Genomic DNA, 14,463 nt, shown 5'->3' with positions numbered 1-14,463 from the left:
TAGTATGATCTTTTCTTTTCTTTCTTTTTCTTCCTTCCTTCCTCTTTCTTTCTTTCTTTCCTTCCTTCCTCCTTCCCTCCCTTCCCTCTCTCCCTCCCTCCCTCTCTCTCCAGCTCTACTAGAAGTGTGTGAATGCCAGCCAAAACAATTTACAATTTCCTTAGGTTTTTTTCCTCTCGCTAATCTCTCAATTGCAAGAGGAAAGATTGCAGTCCTTCGTCCTCTTGCTACTGATGCAGTTCCTTGCTGCGGCATGTTGACCTCTATTTGTTTTAAATACAGCCAAGTTATTGCTGTGAGGACATCTGAAGAAGTTTCTTAGCCTATAGGCTGTGTATAAGAAGATACCAAGAGATTACCAGGTTGTCTTTTAAAGTGAGAGCTAGCTATTATCCAGACATACTATCTCACGCTAAAGAAGTGAGGCAGGTTCGCTGTACAGTGGTACCTAGGTGCTCAACTGCTTTGAAACTCATCGAATTTGGTACTCAACACCTTTTGATGTGAACATTTTGCCCCAATACTCATTGTCTGGTACTCAACACCCAAGCTAGAACTTGCTGCTGTCGGCTGCCTTGTGACTCACTACATTGTACCTTATGAGAAAAAATTTGTTTGTTACTCATCACTTTGGTACTATCGTGCCTCCCAGAACTAATCAAACAATGTGTACCAAGGTACCACTGCCCTTGAAGAACTTCTGCAGTGTAGCTGGACTAGAATGTAGTAGAGGTGTAGATCCTGAAGGGGGCGCAAGCAGCACACTGCTGTGCCTCAACACCTACATGGGCCTCAATGATCTCACCTGCTACTGTGGCAGCATTGAAAGCTTGCAGATAACTGAAATGTATAGCCAACTGTTAAATTGCCCTGCTGCCAAAGGAGTGAAATTACATTTTCCCTTCAGGTTTTATGCTGCTGAAATCTGCATTGCTCTCAACTTCCTCCACGAGAGAGGCATCATTTACAGAGATTTAAAACTGGATAATGTTCTCTTGGATACAGAGGGCCACATCAAGCTAACAGATTATGGCATGTGTAAGGTAAATCGAGTCCTTGGATCAATCCCCCTCTTGGTCTGAAAGGGGACTCCTCCAAAACCATTTTTCTCCTACAATCATTTCATTTTTGCAGGAAGGATTGGGCCCCGGCGACACGACGAGCACTTTCTGCGGAACGCCAAATTACATCGCTCCGGAGATTCTCCGAGGAGAAGAATACGGTGAGTTGCTATGTAGAGCGTGTAATGATGTAGAGACCGCAAAGTGTAAAGTCTTCTCATCCGGAGTGATCACAGATGCGCTGTTTGTGTTGAGTGTCTTTACGCCGTTAAGCAGAGGTCGGACTCAACGGAAGCATCTCTGGGTTCCTTATTATGTTCTGGAGAAGAAAAGAGTGGAGCAGTGTTCAAAATGGAGGAGGATGGAGAAACTGGCCTGCCTCCGCTCTTTGTGTGATGGAGTGTGGGATGCAAAAATACCAACAACCGGTTCTCTGCCCCGGTTGCTGGGTGGGTGTGGCCATGGTGGGCGTGGCCTACCAGAACTTCTGGGAGGGCCATTTTTCGACCTCCCAGAGCCTCTACAAGGGGCCCTGCACTTACCTGCATCCAAAACGGGCCACCTGCCATTGGATGTGAATTTTTAAACGATTCCAAAGTAAATTCTTAAATTTATCCTGTTGTTTTGAAGCAATCGTTAATGGCACTGTTACAAAGGGACAACGCAGGACATCTGAATTAATTTTTTTGTTCTGGTTGTTTTTATGTTCTCCATTACACACACACACACACACACCTTGTACACCACTAAAATCTTCTCTGAAGAGTCTCTTTCTTCTTTCTTTCTTTCTTTCTTTCTTTCTTTCTTTCTTTCTTTCTTTCTTTCTTTCTTTCTTTCTTTTTCTTTTCTTTTCTTTCTTTTTCTTTCTTTCCTTCCTTCCTTTTTCTTTTCTTCCTTCCTTCCTTCCTACATTCCCTCCCTCCCTCTGCCTCTTTCTCTCTCTCTCTTTCCTATAGCCACCTACCTCAATCAATGACTCTGTCTAATCCTTAAGTGCTGTTCTGTATATTAAAGCAGTAACAGTCACCTGAAATCTTTTATTGAAAACACGTTTTTCTAACGTGTTCTTTACAGGATTCAGTGTGGATTGGTGGGCCCTTGGTGTCCTCATGTTTGAAATGATGGCTGGAAGATCTCCTTTTGATATTATTACCGACAATCCAGATATGAACACTGAAGATTACCTCTTCCAAGGTATTTTTTTATGTAACGAGACTGACAGATTAGCATCCTACAGTTAACAGGCTAATATAGACATAGTCCCATTAATTAAGAGAGGTATCTGGTTATGGTTTAGTTTTTGGATTCTGCATAGACTTCAAAGGGAGCCTCCTACTGAAGTGCTTGATAGACATTCAGCTGACAAACTCCTGAAAGATTTATCAAAAGGTTCAAATGTCTATATTCTAGGAAGCACCTCCTGTTGAAATTCTAGCTGTTCAAGTAGGAGACGCTATATTATTCTGAACCAAATGGATCTCCAGTCTCTTCTTAAAAACCTCCGTGTTGGAGCACCCACAACTACTAATGATTAATTGTTTTCACTGTCAGGAAATTTCTGCTTAGTTCTAGGTTGGATCTCTCCTTGATAAGTTTGCATCTGTTACTTCTTGTCCCACTCTCAGGTGCTTTGAGAATAGGTTAGCCCCCTTTTATTAAATGTGTGTAGAGCACAGAATCCATTTCAACCCAATTTTAATATAAAAAAACCCCTGTAGTTTACTAATGTCTTTTCCTTATTTAATCTGGATACGTTCTCTTCACCAATTACAGCCCTGCCTCCTTGGAGACAGATTTATCAATTTATTCATCTACATGATCTATGTTAATATAAATTTTAATATACAGTAGAATCTCACTACCCATTAAATCTGAATTTATGTGATCTGTGTCAGTTTCCAAAATTTGAGTAATTACACAATTGACATAAACAATGTCACTTGCAGTAACCTCAATATAACAGGCGAAACGTTCTATTTAATAGTCTGTTAAACAGGGGTGGAGAGGAAATTGTGTTGTATTTTAACACAGACTTAAAATAATTACTATACCGATTTATTGGGGAATATAATGTTTTCTCTTTCCAAAACATTTTTTAACAGTTATCCTTGAAAAACCAATCCGAATTCCAAGATTCCTTTCTGTTAAGGCCTCTCATGTTTTGAAAGGGTTTTTAAATAAGGTAGGTCTACAATATTTTGTCTTTTTTTTCCCCCACAAAAGCACTTTTTGACTCTTGGTGCCTTCTGTTGACCCTGTGGTTTATTCATTAAACCTTGAACAGTGTGTGAACCAGGGCAAAATAGACTAAGATAATTCTTCTGTATTTTGTTCTGTACCTTGTAAAGTGAAAAAAAATAGGGAGACAGAATTGCTAGATGAACATAATGATTTGTTTGATAAAGGCAAATTTATTTTTAAAGAAACTTGTCTTCAGCCTTTGGCCTCACAAACCTGTCGTTTTCTAGTTGTGGGAAAATTAATTTCATTCTTCCTCCTAGGATCCCAAAGAGAGGCTCGGATGCCAACCCCAAACGGGATTTTCTGAAATCAAGTCACACACATTTTTTCGCAGCATAGACTGGGATCTGGTAAAGCATTTCGCTTTTTTTCCCCCTCCTTGTACCTGTGCCTGTGTATCTGAGACATTCTTTTGCGTGTCACTTAATGGGAGAGGCAAGTGATGTCACATGTATCATAATACCATCACCTCTGATGCTGCCGTGAAGATGGTTTACATCGTTCGTGTGAGAACAACAAGAAGCAAGAGATAATGTAACTATTAGCATCACTGGAGACCTAGCAGAATGAGTGAGGAACTATAACTTGGTTCAAACACCATTCTATATCAGGCTTACAGTGGCCATTTCTAACGAACCATAATACAATACACCATAATATGGAGTGGTCCATTTGGTTTTATCATTATGGTTGCTCAATTAGACCCGCAACAAACCAACCTAAATCTTTGCATATCCATACAACCGGCTCCCAGAGGAGGCAAATCTACTGCTACTTCCTTTTTGAGGGAGTTTCACATCCCCTTATTCCCTGTCCCTCCACACTCCCCTCAGATCTGCTTTGGGATGGCACCTGACCTTCTAAGACAAGGATCTCCAAACTTGGCAACTTTAAGATTTGGGAACTTCCAACTCCCAGAATTCCTTAAAACAACCGTGCTGGCCAGGGAATTCTGGGAGTTGAAGTCCACAAATGTTAAAAGTTGCCAAGTTCGGAGACCCATGTTCTAAGACAACTGGAGAACTTGTCAACAAGATCTAAGTCGGCGCAGAAATCAGAATTATTGTGTGCTTCTGTTTTGTTGGCTGATGTCCGGAAGCCACCCAAGATGTGACCTCAAGCCATTGTTATTTGTTCCTGACTTGATGCATTTGCTTGTGTTGAGTTCAAGAATAAGGAGGATCCAAATTCCCCTGTCCTCTTTCAAAGCCAGTTTTGACAGGAGGAGGTCAACAAGGAGCCAATGTCATGTGTCTAGATAGGGTTAGAAGAAATCCATGGTTACAGATCCTCACTCAGCTTAGATGACCCTGAATCTGGCACTCTCTATTTCAAGGGTAAAACAGGACAGCCACTGCCCCCCCCGCCCCCCGAGACAGACAGAGTCAGCAGGTGCTAAATGACAAACTGTCATGAAGGCCTTGTCGCTTATTCAAATTACACACTGGCATTGGCAGACTCTCAGCCTTCATTCCAAGCCTGCACAAACCAGTTTCAATGCTCCTTAAGAATACACGATGGATTCGCGTACATTTTCCTAGGTATTGACTTCACAGATGCAGCCCTAAATGTTCTGACCCAGGCTTCCCGAGACCGTAATTAAGCACATGCTTAGTCCAAACAACTCCTGTTTTATTTCAACACTGGGAATTATGTTCATTCCCAGCCTGTAATGAGTCCAAAACAGTCTCTCGAGATAAGCACTCACCTTTCTCTCCTTTGAATTGCTGCCAACAACTAAAGTGCCAAATTAACTGTAAAAACCCAACCGAAGTATAAAGTCCACACAGAGCTTCAAGGTTGAATCCAAACGTTGCTTCCTGCAAAGTTTCCTGTCCCTTTGCACTTCCTTTATATCTTATGGGAGGGCCAATCACCTCCAAGCCTTACTCCCGAGTTGCCCCTTTTGTCTTAGCTGCTGTCGCCTTCTAGCAGCTCTGCGCATATGCACACTGGGAACAGGCTCCCCTCATTCCTCTACCTCGCTGCTGCCAGACTCCAAAGGCTCCGGAATCAGCACCCCACTCCCAGATGGTCCTGGCCCTACCACTGCATCGGATGCAGGACCCTCGTCCGAGTCCTCCCCAGATTCCCAGACTGGTCCCCGTTCTTCCCCACTGTCCGATTCCAGTGCCATCTGCAGGCAAACCACAACATTAAAGATGTGAAGACTTGGGTATAGAGACACAGCCTGTTTCTGGCTCATCCTCCACCTTGGTCAGAAAGGGTCCACAGAAGACAAGGACAAACTTAGAAAACGCCCAACCGTGGCCTTGGAAATGCCTTTTGTTGACTACACGATGGGTAACTAACTGGGGGTGAATGTATGTGTCTTTTAAGCAACACATCTCTTCTCTCTCTCTCTTTTTCCCCTCCTCCCCTCAACTCAGCTGGAGAAGAAGCAGGCCACCCCGCCCTTTCAGCCTCAGATCACGGATGATTACGGCTTGGATAACTTTGATACCCAGTTCACCAGTGAACCTGTGCAGTTAACTCCAGATGATGAGTAAGCGTCGTCGTTTAGCATCGAATCCTAGAAGGGGAAAGAACCTTGGGGCTATGCGGTGTGCAGCGTTTCTCGACCTTAGCAACTTTAAACGGCGCGGACTTCAACTCCCACAATCCCCCAGCCAGGAATTCTGGGAGCTGAGGTCCTTGCAGCTTAAAGTTGCTAGAGAAACACTGTTCTAGTCCCAACGTTTCCCAAGGCAGGAATTGCTGTCCACCTTAAACCTTTTCAGTAAAGGGACAGCCACCATGTCGCAAGGCCATCTCTTCTGTAACGGAAGAGTTCTTCTGGTTAGGACTCTGCCCCCCCCCTCCTCCTCCCCCCCCCCCGGAAAATTGGCAGGAAATTTGTTTCACTTCCTTGTCATTGCGAAGTCCCTGGTGGCTTGCCGGGTCTTCTTCTACAAAATGTTCTCCCCGATCCTCTGCCTGTTTAAATAGTTCTTCAGAAGTACGCCGGGTCCAAACTCTGAATGGAGGGAATTTGAGGATTTGTAAAAGAATTATAGGGTTTCTCTGTGGAGGATGTGAGGTTGGAGCTAACAAAGGGGCTCCTACTTATTATCTGACTGTATTGCCTTTGTGCCACGCCCCTTTGGGTCATCACATTTTCCCACCATGTGACTTAACAACTGCGGTGATTCCCTTAACAACTGCAGCAAGAAAGGTTGTAAAATGGGGCAAAACTCACTTAACAAATGTCTCAGCCACAAAAAGTTGCGGATGTAAGTTGAGGACTCCCTGTATTTCCCGTCAGTCTCACTGCTTGACCCCGAAAACTGAAGCACGCAGACCCACAAACGTTGGTTATTGCAAAGAAAACATGGGTTTTTTCCCCCACCCTGTTTCATTTTGACCGTGTTTGCCCATTCAGTTTGCAGGCCTTCAATAAGACATTACAGGACGAGCGTTAATTCTTCTTCTCCTTTCTGTCTCCAGGGACGTAATAAAAAGAATAGACCAGTCGGAGTTTGAAGGATTTGAATATATTAATCCATTGATGCTATCAACCGAGGAAACGGTATGAGAAAGAGGCACAGAGGAGCGGGGGAAAAAAAAAAAAAGAAGAATGAATGCACTTGGACATTTAATCCTGAACTACAGTATATGCATGCAAGGCTGGGACCGGGTCACCATGAGGTTTTGAATGGAGACCAAATGATAAAATGGCCATCGAGAAAAAAAAAAAATCAAGATAACGTGATTCGGGTGGGTGGCTTCCTCTTTTTTTTTTTTTTTTTTTTTTAAGTCCGAGGGAATTGGCAGAGCTGGCTTCATGGAATCCGCACTCCGTGCCTGCTTCAACAAGAGGTCAGTGACGGTTGGTTGCATCCTTGGGAAGAGATTCCAGATCACGCTGAAAAAAATAGACTACTTCGAACAAACCTTTCCATGCAACAGCCTCCTATAAAACAGTCAAACATCCAGAATACAATTGCTTGTGGTGTTGAAGCTTAATTTTAGATGCCTTTTCTCACAAGTGGTACCTATCCTACTGTACATGTCTTGGTGTGTGCGTGGGTCTGTATGTGTGTGTGTACATTCACATCTGTGTAGGCACACATGTACGCACACTTGCTAAATAAATAGAAAGGAATTGTGTTTTATTAGCAAGGTTAACAAATTTGGGTACAGTATTTAAGTGCCTAAATGGATAATCTACATTAAATTATTCCATTTTTGGAACCTTTGATGAACCCTGTAAGTTTCTGGTTATTGAAAAACAAAACAAAAAAGTATTTTACACATGGAACCTACAACTAACAGCTGCTATCTAACATTAATCGTGGTCTCAGAGTGGACAAGAATCTTAGCAATAACAATTCCAAAAATTAGAATTTAGCATCTAAACATTCTGGATTATGCTGAACGTGGGAGAAAAAAAATATATACACTACCAAAATCTCATCAGAAAATTTAAATTTGCACATGGTGGATTTATGAAAATACTTGAGCAGTGCCTACAATGATTTATGTTGTATACTAGATTTTTGAATAATATTTTTATCAATGCAATATTCAGAAGGATCAATGGAAATGTAATAGATCTTAGCCTTAAAATTTTTGAGGAAAAAAAAAAGAATTCTAGGATATCCATCTACATACATATTTTTTTCTGATAAAGCACATCTCCTATTTAAAAATGATAGCTTTGAAATGTTTAGTTCTCCTAGAGATTGTTTTGGTAAATGAAACCCAATCAAAACAGCAATTTAGTGAATGGGAAAGGCGACCACAGATAAAAAAAAAAATTACCTGGATATTAAAATGTCCATTATTTCCTCTTCAGAGAACTGTGGGGTGTTTCATTGAGATAACTGCTTGTCAATTTTTGGAATTTAAAGAAAATTCAGATTGAACTAGTACATATTGCTAATCTAATACCGTAACCCTTTCTGAATACCGTTGGGTCGATTGTGGTTTTGGAGAATAAGGTTTAAAAAAAAAAAGTCAGATTGACTCTGAGGGATCCATTATAATGGCAGATAGGAAAAAAAATCCCATTAATGTCATACCTTGGTTAGATATCAAATGACTCAGTCTAGGTTTCTCAGGATATAACATTGCATTGGTTGCTGTGCAGACTTCCCTTGCATCCGCAGCCATAAGATAAGATGCTAGGGTTAAGATGGCCAAACTGGGAAGGGTGGGACAAATCTGGACAAGAACCATTGATTAAATTTCGTTTTTGGATTCTCTCCTTAGCTTGGCCACTAATGAAAGCACATACATGGTAACAAAACATTAGCACTCCCAGGCCGACTTCTTAAAACTCGGCCGTTTCCCCCGCTCCCCCCAAGCAAGATTCTTAAGTCTGTTCTAACCAGCACTTAATAATTCAGCTAGAACTATTTTTGTTTTTCCGCCGGTGCTCAGGATTTAAATAAACAAGCTACTTTGCTTTTGAAGCGAAGCTTGAAAACGAATATCCTACTTTTTACCTTTCTTCCTTCTCGGTGACAAATTCAGTATTTCTCTCACTGCTGTCTCTCTTTCTCTTCCCCTTCAATTTACAGCTGAGCAGCTGGTTTTTGCAGGTCATGTGACTGAATCAGATGCCATCAGATTCTGGGGCAAAGGGTTTGCAAAAACCGCGAGAATACTTTTGCTCCGAACTTTGTATACTGTCCAAACATCAAAGCAGGACTAGATACGCACTTGGTCCCAGGCATCAAAAAGAAAAAAAAAACCCAAGTCCTTGATTTATTTACAATTTAAGGCATTTTACAATGTTGCTGTGTTGCCAAATAAGTTACTGGTTACAAGTCGGTTGCTGCTCGTGTGCAATGTATAATGTTCTGTCCATGATGAAGGGGAAATTTTTTTATATAAAGTTCTTGTTTTATAAATTAAAGAAAAATGAAGGATGTAATTAAATGTGTGGTTTAAAAAAAAAATCCTTAATATATTGCAAATGGAGCTGGTAACGATATCATTGTCTTAGTATGTAAATGAAATGTAAATGAAAAACACTCTAGCTAATTTAATGATTGTAAAACAGTCAATATGTTCTTGTAGTTTTGTATAATTAACTAGTTGAGATCTTTGGCCAGTTTTATTTGTGCAAAAGATGGTATCCTAACCAGTTAAACAGCTAAGACCATTTATATTCTTGCACATCTATTAAAGACTTTAATGAAAATATTCCAACTGTTTTCATTAAGCAAAAATAATATACTTTCTTCAGATGGATTATCATGTTTTATTAATATGTTTTCAGTTCCATACATTCTGCACACCAAATCTTTTTGTTGCATTTGCTCTCTTTAAACAGAGTTGATCTCGTCAAACTGTCTGGGAAGAATTATTATAATAAAAACAGAGTTCAAAGACGAACTCTTAAGTTACTTTACAAGAATTTGTATTTCTCTATAACTGCGCAAAGGTGGCTTCATTCAATCTGCATGAAATTAAGAGCTGTTAGTGCAGTTGTGTTTAGTTTGCTAAGGTGAAACTATACTTTTAACATTGTGATTTTTTTTTGACACTTTTCCTTTTAATTCCAACAAGCTGATGATATAGACTCAATTCCTCCAAAGTTATTCAAATATATTCACAAAAAGAAAACCACTTTTCTTTCCTTTGCAGGTCTACATAATAAAGTACCCATCAAAATTTCACTGTACAGGTAATCCTCAACTCATAATTGTTTAGTGACCATTCAAAGTTACAGCAATGAAAAAAAGGGACTGAAAGTGAAAAATGAGAGGTTTTTCACACATTTGTGTCATCCCCATGGTCATGTGATCAAAATGTTAGAATTATATCGCTGAGTCTAGAAAGAATAGCTAATGAAACATTAAGGGATCCTTAAGGGTTTTGTAGATTTTCCCCCCCAAATGTCACCACTCATCTGTCTTCTATATTATGCTTTGGTTAACATATCATCTTTGTTTTCAAATAAGTTTTTAGCAAAGAAAAAAAAACCCTGGAATGAGTTGGAAACAACTGAGATAATTTGATCTACAGATAAAGTAACTATCTCCTAATACGCAAATCTATTATATTTTCAGGTAACTGCTAATTCTTCCACCGCATTCTTCCTTTAGTTTGAGACAGAAAATATCTTGTTTGATTTTTTTTAATGGGGCTACATGGTAAATGGGGTCGACTAATTTCTAAATCTGTTGTTGGATATAGAACTTTGGCTAATTATTATTTTTTGCTTCATTCCTACCCATTATCATTCCAAAAATTGAGTGTTTCGATTTATTCCCTTGCAAAAAAAATTATTGGAACGTATGAGTCAACTTCTCCCGCTGCTTTTAGAGCTGGCACTTAATGCCAACCGATTACTTATAAAAAAATTCTTCACAGGTTTTCTATTTATCTGGTTGATGATTCATTCACATTGATGTAAGGGGGGGGGACAGCTTTGCCCTTCACATTTAAATGTGGGGGGGGGAACCTGAGTGGGTACGCAGCCGTGTTTGGTGCTAATAAAAAGCTCCTGAAATTATTTTAAAAAAAAAAATCCAAGACATTTTAATATTAGATGCCTTTGTCAGGCATCCCTTGCTTTCTAACACATAGTGGTCAATTAGTGTTAATTTTATTCCAAATTTATTGATGATGCACTTAGCTCCCATTTATTTCTTAAAATCACTGAAAGATGAACTTCTGTAGTATTATGTGAGTTGGATATGCTACATTGATTCTTTTGGCCACCAATGGGGTTTGAAACTCAATTTTGGGGGGAGAGTTCAGAACATTTGCCAGTGAATTATGCCCGGGCGATCTTGGTGAGTGGCCTAACGCATCTCAAATCCTTCATCTTCCAGACGAATAGAATATTTTATGCCACCCTTTGTATCTCCAACCTTGTATCCTTTGGCTGTTTGAGATTTTTGCTTAGGAACCAAGGAAATGGCTTTGGGTGCCTCCTCTGGGTCATTTTCACCTGCGGGGATGATTTTTTCGGGCGCGGAGTTTTGACGTCTTCCTGAATCTGCGGTTTTCCAATCTCTGTGATAAACTGGAAGTGGGACCCATTCAAATGTCTTCGTCCCGCAATTAAATGTTTCAAGACACGGCTGAGGATTTGCAATTTGAGAATTCTGTAACAGAAAGAAAGGGTCAGCTTTTAACAGCAATGGCTATACAAATCGTTCTGACCCAAGCCTCGTTCAAATCAAATAAAACACAAAGTATATATAAAAGCAAACCTTTTAACTGCGTCTCTGTGAATTCTGTTCATTCACAGCCAAGGGTCATTAAAACTAATTGTCCCAGATAAGAGCAAGCCCTTTCAAGGTTACGAAAAGAATACAAGATTAACTGCAGAGAAATATTCCAAACTAAAAATCTCCAAATAGGAACCAGAACAGACAGGACTTCCATGAGAACTTGGAGTTGAAAGAACTTCTTTGCTTCCTGCAAAGAAGCCAATCCCAAAGGCTGGCTTTTATCCCTTATGGGAGGAGCCGTCACCTTGCAGCCTTACTCCCGAGTTGCCCGTGCTGCTGCAGCTGCTCTTTCCTTCGAGCAGCCCTGCGTGCACGCGCACTGGGCACAGGCTCCACGGGGTCCTCTTCCTCACAGCTGCCGCCCTCCATAAGCTCTGAAGGCAGCACCCCACTCTGATAGTCCTGGCCCCATCCCTGCATCACATGCAGGCCCCTCATCCGAGTCCTCGTTCTCAGAGACCGCTGCCGTCTACAACTGCTGCTGGCGAACCACAACACAAATTTAAATTTCCTTCCTCTATTTTGACCAGCCTTGCTTACAGTGAACGTTAAAATATTCTTGTCCTTGGTCAACCTCCATCAATGAAATAAACAGGCAATTAAAAGCTAATATTTTGGAATCTTTGATTACGACTGTTTTGATGTGTAAAGATCTGGGCCCCATTAAAAATCAATCAAACAAACAAGATGTGTAAAGACTTTGGCAATGTCTGTTGGCTTATTTAGTTCTGTCTCTAGATTGTCTGAAACTTATTTATTTCCTATTGCCCTTGTCCTGCTTGTATCTACCTGTGATAAAAGCATTTGATATTTTAATTTTCAACAACAAATAAACTTTTAACTCCCTGGAAATTTAAACATGACCACATTCAGGAAACGGAAGACTTAACTTTATAAATATTCTCTTTGAAGACGGTGTCAATTACTGCCTTCTACTACCTTGGGATGAAATTCTGGGAAGCTGACAAATTTTTCTAAACTTGATCGATTCAGATGTGGATCCACAGTCCTCAGCAATGAAATCCATGTAGTTTCGGCATCGGTCAGTTCTTGATTTTCAAACCAGGAAGTTTTGGTGGAAAATATCCTACAGAAAAGAAGGGTATAATTTTAACAGTTCCACATTGTCAGAACAAAGTGATTATAATTTAAAATGCTTGTAAAACAGAGTTCTATATTTTCCTTGTTTGTAGAATTCTAAGGGTACAACAAGAAGTTTAATTCTTCTAGGAATTTTAGAATCAAACATAACCAAAATATTGAATTACTTATATATCTGTGTTTCTTGAACTTGGTAGCTTGAAATCCACATATCTTCAAACTGCCAAGATAAAGAAACAAATAAGCATTATGTTGGGTTATTTCAGGTATACAGTAGAATAATCAACTATAAAAAAATAAATCCAGTTTTTGTCGTGAGATCTGGATAGACTTCCAAAAAACTTCAGGAATGTGGATTAGGCTGGGATGTTGAAAAAAATATTGGCAAAAGTCAATAGCTCCCGTTTTATTACCAAAAAATGCATAGATGCATCCAAGAAACCACTAACAGAGAGAAGCTGAACGGGCTATATTTATATATTATAAATATATTTAAATATATTATGGGAGTTGAAGTCCACAAGTCTTAAAGGTCTTGCCCCTCCCATGATGGCTTTTTTGCAAGATTGGATCATGGGTTGTGTGTGGTGAGGGCAGGTAGAGGAAGGAAGCGAGGAAGGGAAGGAGGAAGAGGAAGGCAAAAAGGAGAGGAAAGAGGGAGGGAGAGGAAGAAAGGTGAAAGAGGAAGAGGGAAGGAAGAAGGAGGAAAGAAAGGAAGAAGGGTGAAAAAGGAAGAAGAAGGTGAAAGAGGAAGAGGGAAGGAAGAAGGAAAGGAGGAGGAAAGAAAGTAAGAGGAAGAAGGGTGAAAAAAGGAAGGTAAAAGGAGGAAGAGGGAAGGAAGAAGGAAAGGAAAGAAAGGAAGAGGAAGAAGGGTGAAAAAGGAAGAAGGTGAAAGAGGAAGAGGGAAGGAAGAAGGAAAGGAGGAGGAAAGAAAGTAAGAGGAAGAAGGGTGAAAAAAAGAAAAGGAACGTAAAAGAGAAGGAGGGGGGAAAGGAAGGAAGGAAGGAAGGAGAGAAAGGAAAGGAAAGGAAAGGAAGGAGAAAAAGCCAAAAAGTAAAAAGTGAAAGGTGAAAGAGAGGAAGAAGAAAGGCTGGAAGTGGAAGGATGGTAAAAGAGAAGGGAAGGAAGGAAGGAGAAAGGAAGAAAAGGAAACGAGGAGAAAGGGATACAGTGAAAGAAAAAGTGGAGAGAGAATCCAAGTGAAAGAGAAAAGACAAATGGAAAGTGTGTGAAAGGAAAACAGACCGGGAGAAAGAAAGATAAAGGAAGGAAGAAAGAAGGAAGGAAGGAGAAAGGAAGGAAGGGAGCCCATCTCGGGGAAAAAGAGGAGGGAGGAGCAGCAGGTTGGATGGTTGCCTTGAGTTACATGCAAAAGTAAAATACAGATAAAATCAAATATACATACCCCCCCTCCCCTCCCCTCCCGCGCACGCCCAGGCGCCGCCTCACCCCGGGGCGCCCCCGCGGTCCTCCCGCCGCCGTTTCAGGCTCAGCTTCCCACCGCCGCGCGGAGGTACCCCTGCCATTCCTTCCGCTGGCGGGAAGAAAAGGCGCACGCGCGTACGCGGGAGGAGGAGGAGCCTGCTGAGGGCGCGGGGTACGCGGTGGGCGGGGCCTCTTGGAGTGGGCGGGGGTCTTGAAATTACCTCAGCATTTTTCTACCTTTTTACTATGGTATATGTACATATATATATATATATTATACTGTATTCTTTTAATTGTACAGAACAGCATTTTTATTTTATTTTATATTTTATATTATATTTTATTTTATATTTTATTTTATATTGTATCTGTTATAGTAATGTATGTATGTGTGTGTATATATATATATATATGTGTGTGTGTGTGTGCGTGTATCGTAT

General features: G+C 40.6%; 2 protein-coding genes across 4 annotated transcripts in view; one reads left to right on the top strand and one right to left on the bottom strand.

Moving 5' to 3' along the window:
* Nucleotides 1–9,659, top strand: part of PRKCZ (protein kinase C zeta) — a 52,736-nt gene extending 43,077 nt beyond the window's left edge. For all 3 annotated transcript variants that reach the window (XM_026715683.2, XM_087915015.1, XM_087915014.1), the window contains 7 exons: nucleotides 908–1,043; nucleotides 1,135–1,222; nucleotides 2,136–2,255; nucleotides 3,164–3,243; nucleotides 3,563–3,652; nucleotides 5,693–5,808; nucleotides 6,750–9,659. In XM_026715683.2, coding sequence (XP_026571468.1) covers nucleotides 908–1,043; nucleotides 1,135–1,222; nucleotides 2,136–2,255; nucleotides 3,164–3,243; nucleotides 3,563–3,652; nucleotides 5,693–5,808; nucleotides 6,750–6,837 — 718 coding nt within the window. In that variant the 3' untranslated portion in view covers nucleotides 6,838–9,659. The remainder of the gene's footprint in view (nucleotides 1–907; nucleotides 1,044–1,134; nucleotides 1,223–2,135; nucleotides 2,256–3,163; nucleotides 3,244–3,562; nucleotides 3,653–5,692; nucleotides 5,809–6,749) is intronic.
* LOC148124457 (uncharacterized) lies at nucleotides 9,490–14,163 on the bottom strand. Its single transcript, XM_087915016.1, has 3 exons — nucleotides 14,048–14,163; nucleotides 12,437–12,584; nucleotides 9,490–11,368 (listed from the first exon to the last, which is right to left on the bottom strand). The coding sequence occupies exons 1-3, from the start codon at nucleotides 14,122–14,124 to the stop codon at nucleotides 11,063–11,065; spliced, it is 531 nt and encodes a 176-aa protein (XP_087771142.1). The 5' UTR covers nucleotides 14,125–14,163; the 3' UTR covers nucleotides 9,490–11,062.
* Nucleotides 14,164–14,463: the final 300 nt, after the last annotated feature.

The sequence above is a fragment of the Pseudonaja textilis genome, chromosome 18 (assembly GCF_049901715.1).
Source record: "Pseudonaja textilis isolate UNSWEBS1 chromosome 18, rPseTex1.2, whole genome shotgun sequence".
Classification (NCBI taxonomy): Eukaryota; Metazoa; Chordata; class Lepidosauria; order Squamata; family Elapidae; genus Pseudonaja; species Pseudonaja textilis.
The sequence above is the reverse complement of the archived record's forward strand: the minus strand, read 5'-3'. Positions and strand labels throughout refer to the sequence as shown.